This window comes from Malaclemys terrapin, chromosome 5 (genome assembly GCF_027887155.1).
Source record: "Malaclemys terrapin pileata isolate rMalTer1 chromosome 5, rMalTer1.hap1, whole genome shotgun sequence".
Taxonomy (NCBI): domain Eukaryota; kingdom Metazoa; phylum Chordata; order Testudines; family Emydidae; genus Malaclemys; species Malaclemys terrapin.
The window spans coordinates 26,219,008-26,245,228 of NC_071509.1; the positions used below are offsets into that span (position 1 = coordinate 26,219,008).

At 42.7% G+C, this 26,221-nt stretch overlaps 1 protein-coding gene across 4 annotated transcripts in view; it reads left to right on the plus strand.

Annotated features, from left to right (window-relative positions):
• The window catches only part of EVC2 (EvC ciliary complex subunit 2), a 162,459-nt gene that overhangs the window by 112,470 nt on the left and 23,768 nt on the right, over positions 1-26,221 (plus strand). For all 4 annotated transcript variants that reach the window (XM_054029013.1, XM_054029014.1, XM_054029015.1 and 1 more), the window contains exons 15-17: positions 4,041-4,245; positions 7,354-7,470; positions 21,842-22,069. In XM_054029013.1, the coding sequence (XP_053884988.1) occupies positions 4,041-4,245; positions 7,354-7,470; positions 21,842-22,069 (550 nt within the window). The remainder of the gene's footprint in view (positions 1-4,040; positions 4,246-7,353; positions 7,471-21,841; positions 22,070-26,221) is intronic.

The window sequence follows — 26,221 nt, forward strand, 5'->3', positions numbered from 1 at the left end:
ATTCACCAGGAGTTGGTGGGAGGAAGGAGGGGAATGGTTAATTTCCCCTTGTTTTAAATCCAAGGGGTTGGATTTGTTTTCACTAGGGATTTGGTGAAGGTTTTTCAAGGTTTCCCAGGGAGGGAATCCATTGAAAATGGTGGCAGCCGAACCAGAGCTAAGCTGGTAATTAAGCTTAGAAGTTTTTATGCAGGCCCCTACATTTGTACCCTAAAGTTCAAAGTGGGGATCTCAGTCCTGACACATATCATTGAGCCAGGCATCGATGTTTGGTGGAGATCGACTTTTCCACTTTCACGGGATTAATTTTTTAGCAACCAAAGCTGCATGTTGGAAACACGGTGCCTTGTTATCAGGTAACCTTCAGGTATCAGAAATATATCCAAGAATTAAATTTAAGAAGGAGAGCTCCAACTTAGCATACAATATTAAACTGGTCCTTTCACCCACAGTTGCTGCAAAATTAAAGTTAAATGTGTTTTCTTTTCTGAACTGTTCCTGACCCAAAGGCATGAGAGGTATTAAAACTGGCCTAGTGGTAGTGCAGCACATTGCCACTGCAGAAATCAGAATTTCGGACTTGAGGTCCCTTCTGGGCTGGTTGGAGCTTGGAGTGATCTGGTGGCAATCCACATTACTTGCCTCAGTTTGCTTTCTATCAACCAACCCCTTTTCGCTCACCCAAGACTCAGTAGTTATGTTGATGAACTCTAGAGGGGAGATGTACCTAATATACCCTAACCAATCCAAGGTGGTATTATTGGTAAGAGAGAATGATGAAAAGGGTAAAAGTAGTTGGGAGTCTCAGGACTTTGTCCTCACCCACAACTATTTCACATTTGGGGACAATATACACCTTCAAGTCAGCGGCATTGCTATGGGTACCTGTATGGCCCCACAGTATGCTAACATTTTTATGGCTGACTTAGAACAACGCTTCCTTAGCTCTTGTCCCCTAATGCCCCTACTCTACTTGTGCTACATTGATGACATCTTCATCATCTGGACCCATGGAAAAGAAGCCCTTGAGGAATTCCACCATGATTTCAATAATTTCCATCCCACCATCAACCTCATCCTAGATCAATCCACACAAGCGGTCCATTTCCTGGACACTACTGTGCTAATAAGCGATGGTCACATAAATACCACCCTATACCTACTGACCGCTATACTTACCTACATGCCTCCAGCTTCCATCCAGGACACACCACATGATCTATTGTCTACAGCCAAGCTCTAAGATACAACCGCATTTGCTCCAATCCCTCAGACAGAGTCAAGCACCTACAAGATCTCTATCAAGCATTCTTAAAACTACAATGCCCATCTGCTGAAGTGAAAAAAACAGATTGACAGAGCCAGACGAGTACCCAGAATTCAGCTCCTACAAGACAGGCCCAACAAAGAAAATAACAGAACACCACTAGCTGTCACCTTCAGCCCCCAACTAAAACCTCTCCAGCGCATCATCAAAGATCTACAACCTATCCTGAAAGATGATCCCTCACTCTCACAGATCTTGGGAGACAGACCTGTCCTCGCTTACAGACAACCCCCCAACCTGAAGCAAATACTCACCACCAACCACACACCACTGAACAAAAACACTGACCCAGGAACCTATCCTTGCAACAAAACCCAATGCCAACTCTGTCCACATATCTATTCAAGTAACATCATCATAGGACCTAATCACATCAGCCATGCCATCAGGGGCTCTTTCACCTGCACATCTACCAATGTGATATATGCCATCATGTGCCAGCAATGCCTCTCTGCCATGTACATTGGCCAAACCAGACAGTCTCTACGCAAAAGAATAAATGGACACAAATCTGACATCAGGAATCATAACATTCAAAAACCAGTAGGAGAACACTTTAACTTGTCTGCTCACTCAATAACAGACCTGCGGGTGGCAATTTTGCAACAGAAAAGCTTCAAAAACAGACTCCAAAGAGAAACTGCTGAGCTCACTGTAGTGCCACTCACTGAAATTTGACCCAACCACCCCTCTGCCCGTAGAGATGGTCAGGTCAAATTTCAGTGGCATTGCAACCACTCATCTGGATCAGTGCTCCAGACTGCACTGGCAGCAGCTGAACTGATTTAGTATGAGACCATTGCTTAAAAGTGCTTGGGCCATGGCCCCCCACCTCCGCAACCTACGGCAAGTGCAAAAATGGCCTCCTCCCCAAACCTACCCAATTTGTACCACTGCTGAAAGTTGCTGGTGCATTTTGTATTAGTGATGTCAGTGGGAGCTCCACTTCTTTTGCCATTTTCTGTTTAAAATTTCTGTACCAAGATGAATGAAATGAAATACCAATACCTAATAAAAATTGGGATGATAGAACATTTTGTGCATTAACCCTTTTCCTAATCTAGGAAGCAGTGTGGATCTTGGGGTTAAAGGATGGGTCTTTGAGACACCTAGGTTTGTTTCCTGACTCTACCAATGACTTGCTGCCAGTGGTTTGGGCAAGACACTTAAACTCTCCATACTTCAGTTTTCCTATCCATAAATCTGGGGAAATACTTTAAGTGCTTTGAGATCCTCTGGACTTGTCTATACAGAGAGTTGCAGAGAACAAGCTGGGGTGTAAAACTACATCGCAATAGCCCACCATACGTTAATCAGCTGTATGGACTCTGCCATTGTGAACTCTGTAATGCACTTTCATTTACACCCCAGCTTGCTCTTCGCTAACTCCGTGTGGCCAAGCCCTTATATATAAGCATAAGGAATTAGTATTACTAACTGTTGTTATTCCCATCCACTAGCTTTGTTGAAAAAGGTAGGTACATAAAAAGGTAGTATATAGTTTATCAGATTGGCATTGCTTATTTTCTGTGTGTGTGTGTGTGTACACGCACACTGAAAAATAAGCAATGCCAATCTGCCCTTTTAAAAATTAATTCTCCCTGCTTCTGAGATGGTTCTGTTTGTGGATGTTTAGGGAGACCAGAAAGAGAATGTGTCAAAATACAGAATACTGAGTTATGACATATCGTTATGGTAAATATTATATATCACAGATTAATAGTCAGTTGTTACATGAACTCTAGAACAGATAGTAAACAGACTAAATTTGAGAGCAATTTGTCCATTTTTGTAATAGATCCATATTCATCCAACAGAGCTGGCAGATTTTCCTTTTATAGGGATTTGACAATTAATTAGCATTCTCATTTATTACTTAGCTCTACAGTATTTTGAAAATGTGACTAAGAATTCTAATAATTTCTAGAATTCCTTCTATTTAAAAAAGCTGATATAGAATGTTTACAAATGTGTATCTAAGAAACTCTGGTTTTCTATAGTGATCTAAAATGAGAACTTACCAGTAAACATTCATCGTGTCTGGTCCTTATATGGGCCCTTAAGGGTAAGGAAGGCACAAAGGGCTTTCTTTACCTCTTTATACATCCTGTGCTGGAGATAAGCCTTTATTGAGGTCCATGCACGCCCCTGCTAGTGCACTCTGGGATACAAGCCCTCAAAATAGGAAATGAGGATGTAGAGAAGAACTGGTTGCAAAATTTTCATTAATGTTATCCAGTGAAAAATGGATTTTAGAACTATATTAGAATCTTCCTGGGAAATGTTTTGTATCATTTGAATTTTTTTGTCAAAACAAACAAAAGGTGTCCCCCGCCACCATTTTCAGGTTTATTTACCCGTTTCCCCCAATATCTCCCTATGGAAAAATGAGAGAGAGAGAGTGCACACACAAAAACACCCTGAACATTTTTCTATTTGATTTATGTTGACAAAATTTATGTTAAAAATACACAACAATTATTTTTTTCCAAAATCTATTTTTTTTTTTTTTGGACCAGTTCTAATGTATAGGCCATGTTCTCACCTAACACCCTGCTATCCAGAGAATCTGGCCACCTGGGAAGAGAAACCCATTTTGCAGGTTCCTAGGATCTCTGAAGATAGTTTGGTTGTTTTTTTGTTTTTGTTTTTTGCTCTGTGCCAGTTTGCATATACCTCAGAATAGCGTATGTTTGTTCTTGTTTTTTAACAGGAGACTTTTAAGTCTGCCTCTTTCATTATCTGAAGAGGAATTGCTTAGAATGAGACAAGAGTTCCATTGCTGCTATTCTCAGATGGACAATAACTTAGCTTTGCCCAAGATTCGGAGAAGAGCTTTGCTTCAGGCGTATCAGTCGGCGTGGAGGGAAGCGGAGCTGCTGAAAGTGGATCAGAACTCAGCAGTATCCGACAAACAGGTGGGATCAGTAAGGGAATGTTTCACATTTCCCAAATGTGTACATTTACTTTCTGCCTCCTTTTCAGGAGTGGGTTTCCCCACACATGCCGTTTTTCATGTGTTTTGGAAGCAGAATGTGATTAGGATCAGTTCCCAACTGTAGGGCCTGATTTATCAGTTACTGTAGGTAAAAGCTGTATCCTGGCCTTTCCCCCAGTCCAACACATTAGCACGATGCCTCTTGTGATGACTGGTGTGTGTGTTGCCTTCCTGCTTCCTGATCCCTGTTCTGTTTTGTTTCCTGGTTCCTGCTACCTGAATTCAATGTTCTTGTTCCTGTTTATGTGCGCGCACACAGAGCCTTAGCGTTGGGTGTGTGCAGCTACTCATAGCCTGCTGCTACATATCTGCAATTCAGACTGTTATCAAGTTTTATTCAGACTGTTGCTGACCTTACCAGTTCATGGTGAGTACATGGTTTGACTGACAGTCTACTGGCATGTCTTACTTCGGGGTGGTTTTTTGGATTGCTATTCTGGGGTGCATCAGAGTGTAACATGGCGACTAGTGCTTCTGTTCTGCAACCCATGCTGCCGGCACAGCCTTCGATGGTGATACTTTATTCAGAATTTTTGGAACTGTCTGCAGATTATACAACTCTCCGATGCACCTAGGTTACCCTGGCTGCTTAGGCTGTGATGGCGTTGATATTTATGGTGGGCTCCTGGAGCCCAGTCCTCCTTTGATGCAACTATGCAACACCGCAACAAGTATTTTGGCAATGGAGATTCTGTACTGGTAAAGAGGAAAATGTTTTTTGAAGCTCTCCAGCAGCCCTACAAAACCATACACAAGTTTGCATGTCATTTGCAGTGATGGGCCAGGGACTGTGAATTTGGGGATGTTATGATGATCATGCTCAGGGATATTTTTCTGATTGACCACCCTGGATGAACAGTTACTGGCTGAAGATGCGAGAATGCTAACTTTTGATGTGACGGTTGCTAAGAGTGAGGCCTTTGCTAGTGCTTGGGGTGAAAGTTTTCTCTGTTTCAGATTACTGCTACCTTTGTGTCTCCTCTTAAGCCATCAGCTGCTCCTCCTACTTCCATCATCCAGAATCCTACGATGCTACCTACTCCTATACCATGGCCTCAGCAGCGAAAGTTGCCAGCTCCTCACTGTTTCTCCTGTGATAGTATGGGTCACTTGGCCAATTTCCCTGCCTGCCCAGTCAGGCTTGTGAGAAGGAAGGACACTTTTTAAATTAGTGCACCGCAGTACACTGGTTCACAAAGACGTGAGGCCTGTGATTGTGGAGCCGGACGAGACCACTTTTACTGATGTTTTCTTTAGTTTGATTTTCACATGTGGTAAGACACAGCAGCTGGTATCCTGAAATTAATGGCATACTGCTGAAGTGCATGGTGGATACAGGTGCTGAACTTAATGTTCTCCCCTCTGGGTTAGTTCAGAGTCTGGACGGTTGCTGACAATGGTAGTTATAAATGCTTAGAATTTGTATGCCTTGCAGACAGTGGGCAAAGCTGTATGCTTTGTGTTCTACAGGGGCATAGCCTTGACTGCAAAGTTTTACATTGTTAAAGGCACAGCTGCGTATGCAGGTCCATTATTTTCCTTACATCTTGGTATTATGACCTTGCACAGGATATCTCGGGTGGGATTATGTTGGCTAGAACAGAAGGGGATATGCAAAGTATCATTCAGAGACAGCATGGGGATATGCATACTCTCTGCAGGTGCATTTGAACATGGAAGTGTGCACCGTTCCTGCACTTATGGAGAAGATCCAAACAGAATTTGGAATCATTTGGGAGGTGGAAGGATTGGATCTCACCCATTGTGATCATATACAAGAAGAGTGGTGATATTCAATTGTGCACAGATTTTAGGGACCTTCATAAAAATGTGAGGTGTTTGCCTTCAGTGAGGTGAGTTGGTGGGTAAGTGGATCCCGGATTTTCTCTGTGTTGGACTACCAATCCGGTTACTGGCAAATACCTGAAAGTTTGCAGTTGTTATTGACTTGTCAGCAAACCATTTGGGAATATTGCTATCAACAGCTCCCTTTTGGCTTTGTCTCTGTTCCTGAGGTATTACAGAGAGTGGTCTCTCAGAACCAGGATAATATCCAGAGTACATGTTGATATTTGGATAACATTCTCATCTTTGCTAAGACTGTTCCTGAGCATAATGCTATTCTGGACCTGATGCTAACCCAACTCCAACAAGCTGTCTGTCCGGTTTGGCCAATGTACATGGCAGAGGGGCATTGCTGGCACATGATGGCATATATCACATTGGTAAATGTGCAGGTGAATGAGCCCCTGATGGCATGGCTGATGTGTTTTTTCACTTCAGCAGTTTTTTCACTGCACTGCACAGATTGACAGAGCCATACGAGTATCCAGAAGTCACCTCCTACAAGACGGGCCCAACAAAGAAAATAACAGATACCACTAGCTGTCACCTTCAGCCCCCAGCTAAAACCTCTCCAGCGCATCATCAAAGATCTACAACCTATCCTGAAAGATGATCCCTCACTCTCAGAGATCTTGGGAGACAGACCTGTCCTCGCTTACAGACCAACCCCCCAACCTGAAGCAAATACTCACCAGCAACCACACATCACTGAACAAAAACAGAAGAAGTGTGTAGCTCACATACTGGAGGAATGTGGAGATATACTGTTACTTTTCTTATGGCGTTGAAAAAGGATGAGGAAAATTTCATTAAGTCATTGCATATAGCATTCACTAAATGCTTGGGTAAAACCAAATTTGTCACTCCTGTGCTAGCAGGACAAAATTGCAATAATGCAACTTGGCAATTGCATCCTCTTTTCAGGGATGAATATGTAAACCTGCATTCAAAAAAGTTCGGCATATTTTGTGGCTTAGTATGAAATTACTGAATGGGTCCTCTGAAAGGTATAGCTAGAACATGTATTTCCAGGGAACATTTTGTCATGAAAGTCAAGATTGCAGTTTTGTATTCTTAACTGGGGAATTGCCCACAAATAATAGTAATAATACTAATACATAGTAATGTTATATAAGTTTTAAAAATATTTAATGATGTGATGACTTTTTTTTTATATCCATAGTCCAAGATCAAAAAACAACGATCCAAGAATAGAAATAAGATAGATGTTCTGAAAAAATCTTTGGAGGATAAAATTCGCATCTATGACGAACCGATTACAGATGAAAATTTGAACAAGGTAAATGTAAATGTTGTTCTGTACAGAGCTCTGTATATTGATGCTCAACAATTACAAAATTACAATAATTTCCTATAAATACATGCATGACCAAGACACAGAGAGGCATGGAGCTCAGACTAGATGATCATAATCATCCCCTTCTAGCCTTAAAGTCTATACATCTGTGATATGCATAAGTATGTAAAATATTTCATCTCTTTGTGCTTGTCTCCTGGAATGTCAAGATTATGTTGCATTTAAAATAGATTATCACTTTGTGATTTTTGTTGTAAATGTTAATGTTCATTTTTTTTCTGTGAAAGGTGGCAAGTTCCCATGTCTGAATACTGGTGTTTCCTGTTTATCATAAGAACACAGTGATGAAGCTGCCACAAACAATGAGCTTCTAGAAAAATTTCTCATCTTTGCCTGTGGCAAACCCAGTGTCCCAGAGGTGCAGGGTACTGACCAAGACGAGCCTGGAGGAACTGGGGAATCTATCAATTTGCTTGCCCCTTTCAGTATCAATGCTTATAGGGCAACCTGGAAAGTTTCTTCCTCTAGGAAAATGTTTTCCAAATATGTGACATTTGCTCTATTTTAAAGGAAAAATAATTTACTCTTTGGAAGTATTTTTAGGAGAAGCATAGATAAGTCTATTCCAACAGGGACGATTCGAGAGTATCAACATAGGGATGAACTGAAACAGAGACAAGGAAATCAGGGTGGCAGAATTTTAACAAGGGACTCCCTGCAAGATCCAGAGAGCTCCCTCCAGTACGTCTGTGTCAGAGCAGGGTATAACAATACATGTCCCTCACAACCCCTCCACTGTGTCTGAAGTACTCTGCTCTAGAAAGCTCACTTCTAGGGTGAGAGAATGATTCAGGTTCCAGGCTGATTTGATCCTTGACCTCTCTGCTGAAACAAGGATGCCTGTGATGATGATAGGAACATCTGTCCACGAGGAACTGAGTGTAGGCCATTACCTCATTTCACATAGATCACCAAAATCCTCCCCCATTAAAACTCAGATCCTCCTACTGAAACACAGCCTGAACAGCTGGGTTGGACTGGGCGCATGAAGGGGAAGAATTCTCCTTGTGCAAGGAAAAAGTAACCCTCTGTGACCTCAGCGCAGGTAGAGAATAGAGTATCAGTACTGTAGTAGATCCCCAGGCTCCACATGTCTCTGAATCACCCGTGTTCCACTCTCTTCAATGTGCATACACACAAGGAGTCCTTGTGAAGCAGGTTGCACATCACACAGGAGGTGCACACCCACTGCATGACTTCCACAGATGCTGCTGCTGCTACCTTGCACAATAGACCTATCAGAAGTGGGGTAAAAAATTTCCCTTAGTGCCCACTGTCTGTCCATTCAACCCAATAGTTTTGTCACTGACTTAGTGGAGCAGGATCAAACTCTGATAGCTCCAACTCCATTGAAAGCCAGGCTCAGGGTTTTAGAGTGTAAAGCCAGAGGGGCAGGGACCAACTTTTACTTTGGTTTTGTACCGTGACGATTAAGATAGGAGCCTGCCTCTACTATAAGAGAAAGTAGAATACTGCAATAAATATAATAATACAGGAGGAAAGAATGGTCCTGCAGTTAGGGCGCTAGCCTGGAGCTTGGGTGACCCAGCTTCAGCACCCTGCTCTGCCATAGACTTCCCATTTGATAGTGTGCAAGTTACTTAATCTCTCCGTGCCTTTGTAAAATGCAGGTAATAGCACTTCCTTACCCTACAGAGGTGTTGTGAGGATAAAAGCATTAGACATTATGAGGTGGGTGCTGAGATACTGTAGTAATGGGTATCGTATGAATACCATTGATAAATAATACAAATAATAATCTGTTAAATGATTGCCTTGTTAAGATTAGTTTTCATATATTTAAGATAGACAGTGTAGTTTGTTTGATTACATTTCCAGCAATCTGTATATCCTTTACCAGGGGGCCCAAGGGAATAGGAAATACTGGATGCAGTATGTTTTATTTATGGACAATTCTGCTTTAATGTGACACTAATATTTTGAGGCAGTAAATGTGCTTGATTTGTGTAACTTCTATAGCCCTTTTTATCATTTAATTGATGGAGAGTTTAATTTCAATTTAGATACAGCACCAGGCTCGCTCTGGAGTTCTTTTGTAATGTCCTTGCCTGTCTTCTTTTGATTTGAGCTGCATGTTAGCTCCCAAAGGCCACCTACTTTATCCCAATCAGGAGAGTAGATTATTATTAAGGAAAATGATCACATATTATCACTAGTATACCAGAAATGTGACAAAAAACCTTATCTTGTGAGTTTAAATAAAGTTTTTCATTCTTTCCCATTGCAATTCATTGTCTAGGTCCTCATTCAAATTTCCTGCCCATTAGTATTTTTTATATTTGTTTTCTTTAATATAAAGGGTTTTCCTCTTCTCACTCACTATTGCCATCCAAAATTTTATGACCAATTCAGGAGGGTGGGGGAGAAATGTAAATATGGAACAATGTTAAATCTTACTACTTTTCCATTGACTACTGCCACTTCCTACTATCCCGCTTCGTTTTTTTGACAATTTGAATGCTGTGTGTGAGAGTTGGCTCTGAGCTGCTCAGTACTGCAGAAGGCTCCTGAACTCGGTGAGTAGAAGTGATGCTTGAAGAAGAAAGCAGCAGGGGGATATAGTCTTCCTTATAGTCTTCCAAGAGGGCTGCGTGAACAAGGATTATAGATAGGAGGTAATGTGTTGGGAGGATATGGAAAGAGTTTTGAGGCCTGATTCTGAGAGGTGCCTGCAAATCTGTTATATAGTTTTCCCGATTGGACTCAAACAGAATATGTCCTTTCTTCTCTAGTTGTGTCTTAGTTGCTCAGCTTTCAAGCTGTCCCATGGACATGGCATGAGGAAGTGGAAGTTGTACAAGACGAAAGGCAGGCAAGAGGCATTATGAAAGAGATCCAATACGAGTCTGGTGCTGTTCTGCAGATAAGCAAGAAGACTATAGGACTTACAGAAATCAAGCACAAAATATTTACAACTTTTAGCACGATGAGCCTCTGTCCCTAATTAGGGCCTCTTGGTACTATTGGACTGCAAGTAGTAATTAATATTAATTATAGACTTCATTAAAGATGAAGGTCAGTGCATCTTAGGAGCAATTCCTTTATTTGTAAAAATTAAGTGAGAGAGAAACGGCACTAGTAGCAACTAGAGTCAGTAACGAATATGGAAATTGAAAGTTAACACTTCCAAGTGAAGGGCTTATTTTAATGGATTTATGTTGTTCACTTAAATTTAAAGAAAGTCAGTTGATTAGGAAATTGCAGATGGAATCAGCAGCAGGAGAGTATGTCGAGACGCATAACTTGATGCATTTTCAGCAATGATCCGAGGAATGGAAAACCTACTTTATGAGAGGAGACTCAAAGAGCTTGGCTTGATTAGCCTAACCAAAGGAAGGCTGAGGGGAGATATTGCTTTCTATAAATACATCAGAGGGATAAATACCAGGGAGGAAGAGGCGTTATTTAAGTTAAGCGCCAATGTGGACAGAAGAACAAATGGATATAAATTGGCCATCAACAAGGCTTGAAATTAGGCAAAGATTTCTAACCATCAGGAATGTTTGAGTGGTAGCCGTGTTAGTCTGTATCAGCAAAAAGAACGAGGAGTCCTTGTGGCACCTTACAGACGAACACATTTATTTGGGCATAAGCTTTCATGGGCTAAAACCCACTTCTTCAGATGCATGGAGTGGAAAATACAGTAGGAAGACACACACACACACACACACAGAGTATTTTCCACTCCATGCATCTGATGAAGTGGGTTTTAGCCCACAAAAGCTTATGCCCAAATAAATTTGTTAGTCTGTAAGGTGCCACAAGGACTCCTCGTTCTTTTTTCATCAGAGGAGTGAAGTTCTGGAACAGCCTTCCAAGGGAAGCAGTGGGGGCAAAAAAACTAACTTGGTTCAAGACTGAGCTTGATAAGTTTATGGAGGGGATGGTATGATGAAACTGCCGACAATGGCATTAGCTGATCTGCGACTGCTAACAGCAACTATCTCCAATAGCCAGTGATGGGACACTAGATGGGGTAGGCTCTGAGTTACTGCAGATAATTCTTTCCCAGGTATCTGGCTGGTGAGTCTTTCCCACATGCTCAGGGTCTAACTGATCACCATATATGGGGTTGGGAAGGAATTTTCTCCCAGGTCACATTTCTCCCAGGTCACATTGGGGGGGGATAGGGGGGGTTCGCCTTCCTCTGCAGCATAGCATACAGGACACTTGCAGGTTTAAACTAGTGTAAATTGTGTATTTTCTGTGACTTGAAGTCTTTAAACCATGATTTGAGGACTTCAGTAGCTCATCCAGAGGTTATGGGTCTATTACAGGAGTGAGTTGGTGAGGTTCTGTAGCCTGCGATGTGTAAGAGGTCAGACTACAGCAGTGGTTCCCAAACTGGGATTAGTGAACCCCTGGGGGGTCGTGAAATGTTACAGGGGGTTCGGGGGGGGGGGAATTCCCTAATGGTGAACAGAGCTGTCCCTAGGGACCACGGGCAGCACGGGGCCAGCAGCGTGGAGCCCATGGACTTCCAAGAGTTAAGCAGATCAAAGCAAGCATATCTATCACACTGAGGACATTTAAACTTCAAAACTCCTTATAAGAAATGGAAAGGGAGGTGAATATTTTTTGCTGTTTTTAAAATTAAATAGGCAGCTAGTATTGTTTTTAAAATTATTATGAAGAACAAATTTAAGCTTTGTTGTAACATGCATTGTTTGCCTGGACTGCTCAAGACCTGATTGCTTGTGTAGGAGGAACTCTTTGAGTTGGCTTCTTAAATACCTTCATGCTGTTTCACATCTGATACTCCTTGATGAAACCTAGGAGCCTTGTCTTATAACAGGCTTATTCAAAGTGATACAAGCTGTGAAAGTGAGTTCTTGGAAGCATGTTGCCATTTTCATAATGTAATAAAAATACTGTAATGATAAATAATTAATAATAAATAGTGTGCAATAAGCATGTTGTAAAAACAAATTTTATCTTTCCAAGATCACTGCTTTTATAATTTATACTCAGGTAAAGGAGAAAATCCCTGGAAATATTCATTTTTAGGAGGGGTTCGCGAGACTTGACATTTTAGTGAAAGGGATTCACAGGTTGTTAAAGTTTGGGAACCTCTGGACTAAATGATCACGATGGTCCATTCTGACCTTAAAGTCTTTTAGATTGTTATAGTAGAAACCAGCATTTTATATGCCTGTTTACTCTGTCTAGTGCTACAGTAGTCCTCTGCTTTTGGCCAGGGGTTATTTAATTGGGGATTCAGAGTTTGATCCATCTTCCACTGAAGTACATAAATAAAAAATGGCTGAACACACTTGAGTGCATCCCCATTACACAATAATATGTTTCTTTTTGTGGATGGTGGTTAATAACATGCAAGTGGAATCCAAATTTCTACTTCCTCTGGCTATTTTGTTTCTAATTCATATAATATACCAAATTGGATGGAGAGCCACAAAACCTTAGACTGTTGAATCATCTGATTCTCGTACTGAGTTACAACAAAAGGGTGTATATTTCTGCCAGTGACTGTCACTTTTCCCCCCTTCGAATTCCACAGCTATCAAAGCTCACATCCTTGCCTCAACTTTAAAGTGAACGTGAGCTATCAAACTATATTTTTTTGCTTATTCATTATTTATTTTAATGAGTTTGAAACCTGTATTGATGGTGATCATTCGTTTACTCATTCATCCATGCATTATTCATTCATTCACTTCCAGACTTCATGCATGTATAATTCATTAAATCCTACATCTAAAAGTGAGCTTCCTGTGAAGAGGAAGGAAACATTTAGTCCTATTGTGTTTATACTTCTATATCATAATTTTGCATAGCTTTTTACAGATGCACTATAAACCTCTTTGAAGACATTCCTTGTCCCAGAGAGACTCCTCAAACGTTACTGCTGTTGTACCATATGAAACAAATCATGCTTCAAGCATGTTTTTCTCATTTTGAAGATATTGCAAAAATAAAATGCATTCTGGTGGTTAGTATCCTGCACTTGTACATAAAAGTTGGAAGAAAACAATGGGCCAGATTCTCAACTTACATAAATTATCATAGCTCAATTACATCAGTGGACCTACAACTGTTCACACCAGCTGAGGAAATGGCCTAATATGCTTAATGGACAGCATAACAGAAGCAGTTAGCATGCTGGCTTAGGACTTGAGAGACCACAGTTCAGTTCCTTGCTCTGCCACAGGCTTCCTGCGTGACTTGAGCAAGTCACTTAGGGCCAGGCTTTTAAAGGTATGAATGTGCCTATCTGCTTCCTTAGGCACCTAAATACCTTTAAAAATCTGGCCCTTAATGTCTCTCTGCATCTCAGTTCTTGGTCTGTAACTGGACTTGAGAGTGTTCCCACTGACTTTAGTGGGGCCAAGATTTTACCTTTGGCCTCTTGTTTCAAACTGGGCATCCCAAAATTGAAGCACCCCAAATTATTAGTCATTTTGGAAATACCTTGTCATATTACAATACTGATGTCTGAAAAGTGGTAATATAGAAGCTACCATCAGCAGTATAGCACTTTGTCTAGCACCCTTTCCAAAGAAGACTTAGCCCATTGCAAGCCAATATGCTCAGGCTAAAGGTAGGCTACAATGTAATCAGAGGTGAGACTCTGATTCAGACAGGAGGGAAGTTACTAGGAGCTCCTCAAGGATCGGTCTTGGGGCCAGTCTTATTCAATATTTTTATTAATGACCTTGACACAAAAATTTGGAGTGTGCTTATGAAATTTGCTGATGACACTAAGGTGGGAGGCATCATCAATACAGATGGGGATAAAACATTATACAGGAAGTTCTGAGTGGCCCTAAAGACTGGAGTTGCAGAAATGGGATGAAGATCAATTGTACAAAGTGCAAGATCATGCACTTAGGATCTAACAGGAATAATTTCTGCTACAAGGGGGTCTCATCAGTTGGAAGCAATGGAGGAGAGAGACCTGGGTGTCTGAATCAATCACAGGATGACTATGAGTCACCAATGTAATGCAGCTGTGAAAAAGGCAAATGCAATCCTAGGATGTATGAGGCATTTCCATAGCAATAGAGAAGTATTTAATGTCATTGTACAAGATACTGGTAAGACCTCACTTGGAATACCATGGACAGTTCTGGTACCCATATTCAAGAAAGATTAATTTAAACTGGAACAGGTTCAGAAAAGAGCTACTAGGATGATCAGGGGAATGGAGGGCCTATCTTATGAGAGGATACTGGAAGAGCTTGGCTTGTTTAGCCTAGCAAAAAAGAAGACTGAGGTGAGATATGATTGTTCTCTATGCATACATTGGGAGGTAAATACCAGAGAGGGTGAAGATCTATTTAAGCTAAAAGACAATACTGGCACAAGAACAAACATATAAACAGGGCTTGAACAAATTCTGGCTGGATATTAGAAGGTTTCTATCCATCAGAAGGGTGAGGTTCTGGAACAGTCTCCCAATAGGAGTTGTAGGGGCAAATAATGTAATTAGTTTTAAGAGAGAACTGGACATGTTTCTGAGTGTAATTGTATGATGGGGTTATTTGTGATGGTAGGGGGCAGGGCTCGACAGCCCTGGGGCTCACTTCTGGTTTATAATCTTGTTCCTGAAGCTCATGCTTCAGAGATTCAGCCAGCCACCACCAGGGGTCAGGAAGGGAATCTCCCTCCCCTCCCCATCTCCATGTATTCTGAGAGGATTTCTTTTATCTCCTTCCTCTGAAGTATCAGAGAAGGCCACAGCTGGAGATGGGACATTGTGGGGTAGGTCAGGGCCTCTGAGGTGGCACAGAACATTCTCTTTCTCAGACACTTGGCTGGCTGGTTCTTGCTCACAAGCTCGGAGTCTAACTGATCGCCATATGTAGGGTATGGTTTTGTGGGGGTTTTTTGCCTTCCTCTTCAGCATAGGGATTCGGGTCACTTGCCAGGATTATCTGGGTATACATCACATGATTCTTTCCCTGCCATTGCAGGGGCCTTGGCCTCTGGTGCATCTTAGTCTTTCCTATACTCTGCCTGTGGCACATAATATTCTAGTTTCCTGTGAGTTGTAATACTCTGGTTTCATTTCAGTTGGGTTAGTGTGCAGGTGCTAGGTGGTGCTGTACAGGAGGTCAGACTAGGGCCTGGTCTACACTACAAAGTTAGGTCAACATAAGAACATCAGAATGGCCACAGTGGGTCACACCAAAGGTCTATCTAGCCCAAGATCCTGTCTTCCAACAGTGGCCAATGCCAGGTGCCCCAGAGGGAAGGAACAGAACAGGTAATCACCACATGATCCATCCCCTGTTTCCCATTCTCAGCTTCTGGCAAACAGAGACTAAGGACAACATCCCTGCCAATAGCCTTTGATTGACCTATCCTCCATGAATTTATCTAGTTCTTTTTTGAACCCTGTTATAGTTTTAACCTTCACAACATCCTCTAGCAAAGAGTTCCACAGCCATAAGCTGTGTTAGGTCGATTTAATAATGTATGTGTCTACACTGTCGAGTCCCTTCCGCCCACCTAAGTGGCCTGTAAAATCGACTTCTGTATTCCACCTCCACGAGAGGCGTTGTGCTTGATTCGACATCCATGGGTCAACATGGGGATAGTTTAGACACTGCATTGTGTAATTCGAATGAATTGGCCTCCAGAAGGTGTCCCACAGTGCTCCGTTGTGACCGCTCTGGAGAGCACTTTCAACTCCACTGCACGTCAGTCAGGTACACAGGAAACAGCTGCTCCCCTGTTAAAGCCCCGGGAACTTTTGTATTTTCATTTCCTGTTTGATCAGTGTGGAGAGCTCGTCAGCACAGCTGCAGGACATGGAGACTCAAAGCCGCAAATGCGCTCCAGCACGGAGTACATAGGAGGTGCTGGATCTTGTTGCTGTGTGGAGAGAAGAGTCTGTGCAGGCAGAGCTCCAATCTAGTGGTCGTTTCTGGCCTTAAACTCCATCACTGCAGTATATGTAGACACACCTGAGTTAGCTTTGATCTAGCTAGCATGGGTATGGATAGCAGTGAAGCTGTGGCAGCACAGGCTAACTGCTCAAGTACATACCCAACCCATGCTGCCGCGGCTTATCTGTTCTTGTTATTAGAGCTAATTACATCAGAGCTCTCTACGTGTGCTGTAACCACATTTCTGATTGCAGCGTAGACATATGCTAAGAAAACGTTCAATTTTTTTGCTTCGGTATTGAAGTAAGGCACAGTCCTGCCACCTGGCCTTTCTTATACAGCTAGTTCATAAGTAAGAGTATCTTGAAATAACATTCTGACTTTTGAAAGGAAGTTCACTTTGACATGATAAAAAAAAATTCTGATTCATGTTGGAATTGGCTGTCTTGTATAATCTAAATCAAAATCCTGATTTGCATGATGTTCTGTGGAAGTTTTTATCTTTATTTGATTTCCAATCAGGGCCGCTGGAAAGCAGTATACATCTCTGAATGCTCATGAACTGCTGAATTGTGAGGATATGAAAGAAATGGTGAAGTTATTAGCATTTCAATGGAAAGCGTTGAACAAAGGGCCTCAATTCCATTTTAACAGATTTCTTACCTTTCTGCAAAGAATATACAGACTTTTCTGTAGTTTGAGTCCTCCCTTGTACAAACTGAAACATAAAGATGAGAAACAGGTATGTCTGGGCCCAGACTGAGATACTTGGGCTGTTCTCCAGATAATAGAGGCAGATAATAGAGGCAGCTCAGATTTGTCCAGAGGACTCCAAGGTTTGCCCACTCCCCTTCCACCTTCACTCCCATTTTCTACCACTGGCTATTCAAAAACAACAGTAGTTCAGCAATCCTGCTTTATCCTTTAGCATCCTGGCTTTGCAAGATAATATTGGGGGTAGCAGAGAGCATTATTCTTCCTTCTCACTCGCCCCTCCTGCCCCCAATCCTTCATGTATGAGATGAAAAATTGGGGGGGATTGTTGCCTGAATGAATGAGAGCAGCTGTTGAGCTACTTCCCTTCTCTGCTATGGCAGGGACAGTCAAACAGATCAGCAGAAAACAAGCCCATGTAGTGCATGCACCATGTGTAAGGAGACTGCAGGAGCCACAACAGGAGGGCTCTGCCACTATTGTTCCCAGTCTGCAGATCTTTGCTCTGCCAGGAGGAAAATGCTGAGAATATGGACTTACTTGTTGGGCCTCCCACACCAGTGGATGTGCTTTGCAAGGGCAAGTCTTGCTTTTCAGCCCATAGGACTCAGTAAACTGCACTATCCTCACTGGTCAAGGCCCCTCCGAAGTAAGTCTAAAAACTTCCCCCAACATCCTGGTCCAGTCTGCTTCTAGAGGGGAAAGGCCCAGGTCCCATCCGGGATTCTTTAGGGTATGTCTACACTGCGATAAAAAACTGCGGCGCGGAGCCTGAGTCTGGGTCAGCTGACTCGGGCTTGCAGGGCTTGAGCTTCGGGGCTAAAAACTGCAGTGTATATGTGGGACCCACCCCCTGCAGGGTCTAAGAGCCCAGCTCTGGCTCGAGTCCAAATATCTACACTTCAATTTTATAGCCCAGTAAACCCAAGTCAACTCACTTGGGTCAGTCAGGCTGTGTCACTGATCTTTTATTGCAGTGTAAACATACCCTAAGTGAACAGTGGAGACATTTAACATCATTTTGGACTCTGCTTCTTCACAAGAGGAGTATTAGGGTCTCTAAGGGATGTTTCCTCTGCCAGTACTGAGACTTACTGTGGTTATGGTTTGTTTCTTTAAGTGTTCCAGTATTATAAAGAAGTGTTTGTGCAGGTTGGCAATTTCCCCCACGTGTTGATCTGTCTGCAGCATTCTAAACATCTGACACACTCCAGCTGCCCCTTTGCAAAACTGTCTGATCTTCTTGAGATGCATACAGGTACAGAGAAAGTATTGACTGCACAGTTGGAAAAAGATTATCATGAAACAACGCTTCTTTATTCCTGTCACGGAAAAATGTGGTAAACTGAATATAGGGCATAAGCAAAGGCAAAACAGTACCAACTCCACGCATTTAAAAACCATTTGCTGGGCCCCAAAATCATGCAATTTTAAAAAATAATCAATGTTGCATTCTTTTTGTTTTCCTTCTGGTAAATTTTTCAAGCTTTTCTCCACAACCATGAGGATTTAAAATTGTATTATTTTAATGAAAACTGAGATTCCTATGTAATCACTGGATTCCAGGAGCTGGAAAAAACATCAACAATCACAAGATTCACAATGAAACCATGGGAATTGACAACACTGTATCACCACAGCCAGTCAGTTTATTACAAAGTAAACTTCCCTGATAGGAACCAGAGTTTATATGTGGTTCCATGTGACCATCAAAATTGAGGCCCTCATAAATTCCACAATACTGTGAAATTATGAAAGCAGCATTTACATTAAGCCTTCTTTTCATTTCAGGGCCGCTAGCCAAGGGCTGCAGAATCTACAGGTTCTGTGGGGAGGGAAGGGAGAATTTCATATTTTCCAGATATTTTCCCCATGTTTGCTTTGTTTTATTTTTTAAGAAAGAAATTTATATTGAATAACAATATGGTTAAGATACATTTTCTGTCTGTTAAGGCAGAATTATGCTAGTAATATCTAGAATGTACCTTTTGCATGCACCTTGCTTCTTTAGTAGGGCTTTGTACCACAGGCGCCAACTTTCCAAAGTGCCGGGAGGGGGAGGGGGTGCTCCACCCCTGGCTCTGCCCCAGTCCCTGCCCCCACTCCATCCCTTCCCCCAAGGCCCCACCCCTACCCTGCCTCTTCCTGCCCAGTTCTGCCCCCTCCCCTGAGTGCGCCGCGTCCTTGCTCCTCCCCCCTCCCGCCCAGAGCCTCCTGCATGCCATGAAACAGCTGATTGTGGCGGGCAGGAGGCATGGGGAGGGAGGGAGAGGTGCTGGTCTGTGGGGCCTGTTGGCGGGTGGGCAGGAGGTGCTGTGTGGGGGTGAGCTGATAAGGGGGTTGCAGGTGGGTACTCAGCACTCACCATTTTTTCTCCGTGGGTGCTCCAGCCCCGGAGCACCCACAGAGTCAGCGCCTATGCTTTGTATTGCTAGGCTTAGTTGATGATGGTCAGAAGAATTTTCGGCAGATAACTTTCTTCCTCTGGTGTTCAAGGTCATCTCATGTAATTCAATGGAAATTTTAGATAATGTCACATGAATCCTCTTGAATAAGATTTGGTTGCAAATCACATTTTGAATTTAGCTTTATATATTGGATAACAAAATTTGAATGATATGCAATCCCCTCTCGACAGCAGTCTTGTCAGTAATCATGCCAGAGAAAAATTCATGTGCATCACATTACCTGTGTGTCATTTTAGGGCTCTGAAAAATCTTGTGACAGTCTGCTAAATTACTCTTAAAAGGTAATGAATGGGGTTAATATATTATTTCATATAATTCTGATTAACATAAATAGACAGGTGATATGGTTATGAAGTTTGAGATATTGTCTCTGGGATATAGAGCCAGATCCTCAGCTGGTGTAAACTGTAATTATCATTGACTTCAGTCTAGGCTTCAGGCTATTCCAGTGTACTCCAATTGAGGACCAGGCCCATACACTCCTTCACATGTTAACACACAATTCCCATTACCATTAACAGGAGTGGTGGGCTCACCAAAAGGAGACAATCCAACAAAATGGCTTATTGGAGAGAAGGAAGGATTTATATTAATTTGAAACCCCTTGGAATTAATTAGCTAACTTTAAACCCAACTCCTTTGATATATAATAACTTTAATATTTTATAACCCGAAACTTTTATGATGCCTTACATCTGAGAATCTCAGAGCACTTCAAAAGCAAAAATTATGTCCTTGGATGATGATAGTGATGGTGGTGGTGATGATGATAAAAAACCCATTGGATTAGGAAAGTATTAATTAAATCCTTGGATTATAATAATAATTAACTCATTGGATTAGGAATGTATTATTCCTGTTTTACAGATAGGTGAACATGCATAGAGAGATTAAGGCCCAAATATTCAAGTGTCTGCTAATTTGAAATGCCTCAAGTTTTGGGTTCCTGACTTGATACCAAGCTCCTGATTTTGGAGGTTTTGAGCAGTCACAGCTCCCACGGACTTCAATTGATTTTTTGGGCAGCTATGAAAATCAAGGCCTGCATATCTAACATTGTGCATCTGAAAACCTAGGCACCAAAAGTTGGTGGACAATTTTGAAAATTTGGGCCCTTGTGAATTGCACTAAACGATAAAGGAACACTGTGTGCCAAAAATTGGTCTACAATTCAGATCTCTTGATTCCCTCTGCTTTAACCACAAGATCACTGTCTCACACACAATACCCAGAATTACTAGTAAACTTGGGTATTTTCTGAACATCCAGAAAATATATAGTGTAAGATGAAAAAAACCTCCTCTGACATACTTTTATCTACTAGGCATTGGATCTTTTTTTCCCATTATCTGTACTGTGACATACACAGAGATTTTTCAGTCTCAAGTAAGGCAGAAATAGGAGAGAAGTAACCATCTGAGCACTGAATCCAAGTCAAGGTAACTGAACGATCCCATCCCACATGGTGTTGCAAAGAAGCAGACATTGGCTGATGCAGGCATGGGGAAGAACATAAATACATTCAAGTTTCCAGATGTGGCTACAGTGAGGTACCATAATCACTGGTGGCAATAAATTCATCCAAAACATATTAAAGTTTTTGAAATGTCTCCTATGAGTCTCCCATTCTGCAATAGATATTAGTTTTTATTATTTGTACTGCATTAGCACTGGGAGGCCAGGGTTGTGTTAAACTAAAACACAGTCCCTTCCCAAGAAAGGCTGTAGTTTAAATTTAAGACAAGAGACAGCCATGGATGGGACAAAAAGACAGGGAAAGCACAGGGGACTGTCCTACACAGTAATAGAAACAGTAAAAATGTCAAGGTTCTGCAACGATAGTAATGCACTTAAAATGTTGTCACTTACTTTAGATAATGATACTTCAGCATATGCAATATTTTTGCCAAGTATAGTGAATTGTGGGGCTTTCATGAAATTCCGAGGCAATATTATCTAAGGCACACTTATGTATATGACCACTGTAGCTAAGAAATCTAAATTTTGTTTTAAAGAAAACAAATATTTTAAATAAAATTAATAGTTTTATGTGTTGAGTAATGTACAAGAAATGACTGTTCTTTTTCTCTCTCCTCCTCTTCCCCCCACCCCGGATAATTTCCTTGCGTATTATGTCAATCATGTGGCATCCAAATAATTATATATTTTTAAAAACCCTAAAAATGCTTATCAGGTTTTTGTTAATCTTATTACATTTGGTGTTTCATTATTTTCCAGGTCCATAATGAGTTGCTGCTTGAAAAGGAGCATCAGTTGCATTCTCGGGAGAATAAACTTGGAGAGTCCATTGCTGCTTTACAGTTCCAAAAGACTGATAAGAAGTCCAAAACATTGGAGATTTACACCGCTATCATAAGTGTACAAGCTTTGCTTCTGGAAGAATTGAGCACATCAAAAATACTATCAGAATCAGAGTGTACCCACATTTTAGAGGCACATAATCCTGTAAGTAACAAAGTGCTGAGAAGGGTAAACTCTTCATGGGCCAGATCATCAGCTGGTGTAGCTTCATTGACTTCAATCAAACTAGGTTCATTTATACTAGCTGAAAATTTGACCCATTATTTCTATAGTTTTGGTAGGATGTGTGTGTGCATTTATATTAAAGCTTTATGTGAAAGAAATACAGATAGAAAGTTACAGTACTGTTTAAACAGAAGATAAGTTAACAGGTAACTAACTAATATTTCATTATCTTGATCAAACAGTAAAGGGCAGGGGAGTAAATCTGAGCGAAGACTAGTATGACCAACTTTCATGACCAACTTTCAAAATTTGTCACATTTATGGTAGTGAGAGCTATGTGATAAGTTGCCCGATCATGTGATAAGCTCGAGTTATTGTGCACCCAGAGTATTGTGCACCCAGAGATTGGATACAATCTCTCTCTCTCTCTCTCTCTCTCGTTGTGCATGTGCACACAGTTTAAATAACAAAATCTTCAGAAAAAGCTTTTGCTTCCTTTTTGTCAATTTTTTACAGATTTGGCAGTTTCAGAATCCTGTTGGATATTTTTAGTTCTATGCTATATAGTCATAGGGAAGTGTGTGTGTGTGTGTTTGTCTCCCATTTGTGACTATCAAAGTGGGAATTGGCAGAGCACTGAAGTAGAACAAACAGAATAGATTTTTAAAAGTTAAACCTTTTTGCTAGAGGGCATCATTAGACAGATATCACTGTGAAAACTCCTACTTAAAATTTAATACTGTCCTCTCTGGAGAGCCTTTCTTAAAGTGACAATATGTTAGTTTAAATATGCTCTTCTGAGTTTGTTTAATGAAACATTGTATTAAACCTGTAATAGCTATTTACTGTGACAAGAGAAATAAGATCAAGGCTGATAAAGCATTAAAAGTAATTTCATTTTGGTTTAGTGCCTGTTTTGAAATCTTAGCTGTGATGCCTACAAAAAAACTTGACAACAGTTAGGCCGCTGTTGTGTTGAGACCACTGCCTGTCATGCTGACCAATGATATTTCATTGTTTCTTGTACTTCTCCGTCCATCTGTCTGTGTCCCTCTGTCTCTTATGTTATACTTATTTTGTAAACTCTTTGGTTTACAAAATAAGTATAAGGCCTCCTTTTTGTTCTGTGTTTGTACAACACCTAGCACAATGGGGTGCTTGTCCTTGACTGGGACTCCTAGGTACTGCAAAAATACAAACAATACAATAATTACAACAGTGCAACGGTATGCTGAGACACTACCAAAGGGTTGCAAATACACAAAGGGTTAACTCCAGCACTTGCACAGGTGTTCAGAGGAAGGGGTATAAATAGGGCTGCTGGAGATAGAAGAGAGAGAGAGTATGTAGGGTTTCTTATCCAGGCTGTGAGGGCTGGGTTGAGCCCTAGATTGGGGAAGTTTTTGTTTGTTACTATTCGTGCTTATGCTACCTGTTTCGCTTGGTTTATATAGACCAGAGGTGGCCAACCTGAGCCTGAGAAGGAACCAGAATTTACCAATGTACATTGCCAAAGAGCCACAGTAATACATCAGCAGCTCCCCATCAGCTCCCTCCCCTCCCCGCTCCTAGTGCCTCCTGCCCACCTGCAGCCCCACCGATCAGCACCTCCCCCTCTCTCCCCGCACCTCCCGATCAGCTGTTTCGTGGCATGCAGCAGGCTCTGGGAGAAGGGGGGAAGAGGAGTGAGGGCACTGCAGGCTCAGGGGAGGGGACGGGAACAGGTGGAGTGGGGGCAGGGCCTGTGGCAGAGCCAGGGATTGAGCAGTGAGCACCCCCAGCACATTGGAAAGTTGGCACCTGTAGCTCCAGCCCCGGAGTCGGTGCCTATACAAGGAGCTGCATATTAACTTCTGAAGAGCCGCATGTGGCTCCAGAGCCGCATGTGGCTCCGGAGCCACAGGTTGGCCACCCCTGATATAGACTCTCTCCTGCTGAATAAACTTCCCTGCCTGTTGCTACATTTTTTACAGTCTTAGAAACCTGTTAATTAAAAACCACTAACACCACATCAGATGAGAGCTCGTAACTCTATTGATGTAACCATTCAGTAGAACAAATTAATGGTTAACTGTATGTTAACTTCATTAATCTCTCTACAAATAACATGTTTTTATTTCTGGCACTAGCAGTTAGTCTGCATTTATTGTTATTTTTGTTATGGACGTGCATAGGGCCCCATTGTATTAAGTGCTGAACATAGATAAGGTAACCAGACATCCTATTTTTAAAGGGACAGTCCTTTATTTAAGTCCTCCTGCAGATGTCCCGACTTTTTCTTAAAAACAGGCAAAATGTCCCATATTTTCTGTCCTCCGGTATTGGCAGTTCCTGCTGCTGGCCGGATCCCTGCTCACCAGCCTCCTGCCCACCAGTGGTGAGTGAGTGTGTGTGTGTGTGGGGGGGGGGAAGGCGAGGTGTCCAGTAGCCAACAATGGGAGTGGGTGTGCAAGGCTGGTGTCGGGGGGAAGATGCAGTGCACAGGGCCGGCTGTTCCCCCCTGCTGGTCTGCCAGTGCAGCCCCCACTGTGTGCCGGCTCTTGGCCAGCAGGGCCTCGCCCCCCATCCCATTTCTGGCTGGCATTGGTCGTGCACTGCAGCGGCTGGTGAGTGCGGCAGGCACAAGGCGGCTGCCAATCACGTCACCCCTGCTGCCCACCCATCAGCCCTTTACATGTTTCCCCTCTCGCTGTCCTCTCTCTGCTTTGCCCCTTCGCCACCCCCGCAGCCCGGCTGCTCCTCTATATCCCCCCCCCCAACGGAGTATGTCCCACTAGCAGCGCTGTGCAGAGAGCCAGCCCCTGGTCAGAGAGCTCAGCTCACCAGCAGTCTGGCTGGCAGGCTCCTTCCTTCCCCCACTGCCTCTGGCTGGGCCAGCACCCTGGGAAAGCCCAAGATTCTCCGGCCCCGGGCGCTGGCCAGGAGGAGCCAAGCCCTGCATGTACCAAAGCCCCGCACAGCACTGACACGGGGAAGCCTCTCCGCTCCTCAGCTAAGCTCTGGAATGGCGGGGGGAAGGGCGGGAAGCGATTTCCAGCCTGTTCACACCCCGAACCTGCAGGCTTCACAGTAGCCCTCGGAGCAGAGGCTTAGCACGCTCTTCACACACACACACACATGCCCCGCCCTGGGTCCTGCCCCCCAGGGAGCGCGAGACTACTCTGTCCCCTAGGCACTCTCTCCTGCTGAGTCACTTCTGCGGCAGGGTTCGCTGAAGCCCCTGCAGTCAGGTTCCTTGGGCCCTGATGCACAATGCATCCTTAGGGCTTAACCCCTTCCTGCACGGGCCAGGTCATCCCTTCCCCACCTCCTCCCACCCTGAGTCTGGAAGCAGCTCCTGTCCCTTCCCTCCCACACAGGGCCGAAAGGCTGCTGCTGGCCACATTCTGGTGTGAACCCTGGCAGAACCCTGGGGATGGGAGGCATGTGATCCTGTGTGTCTCCCCATGTGCTGCCTTGGGAAGATGTGGTGCCATGTACCAGGAGAGATGGGTCCATCCCAGAGGCCCAGCCAGGCATGGAGGGCGGAAAGCGCCAGGCAGGGAAGGGAGGGTCGGTTGGTCACCCCTATGTAAGAGAGTGGTGTACGGGAATGTGTGTATGTCACCTCTCCCCGTGTGAACCCTAAAGCCTTAAAGATAAGGTAAATAAAAAGAATCCAACTACGCAGTATGTTTTTAACGGGCTTACTCAACTGGATGTTAATTTGAATATTTGTTCTGCATAGTTCTGATTAAGTGCCGTTCAACTCGCTTGAGTGGCCTGTAGCCCACGAAAGCTTATGCTCAAATAAGTTTGTTAGTCTCTAAGGTGCCACAATTACTCCTCGTTCTTTTTGCGGATACAGACTAACACAGTTGCTACTCTGAAACCAGTAATTTTACCAGATGTCAGGTATCTTCTCTACTTTACAGATGGTTAATAGGAGCACAGAGATCTTAAGTGACTTGGCCATGGTCAGAAAGGAAGTCTGTGGTAGAACTAGGAACTGAACCCCATCTCCTTAGTCCTAGTCTAATTGCTTAACCACACAGCTATCCTGTCTATCATATTAATTATGCAGTTAAGACAAGGATTTTTAAAATAACACTATTGAGTGAGGCCTCCTAAACAATTTCTAGGAAGGGTTCT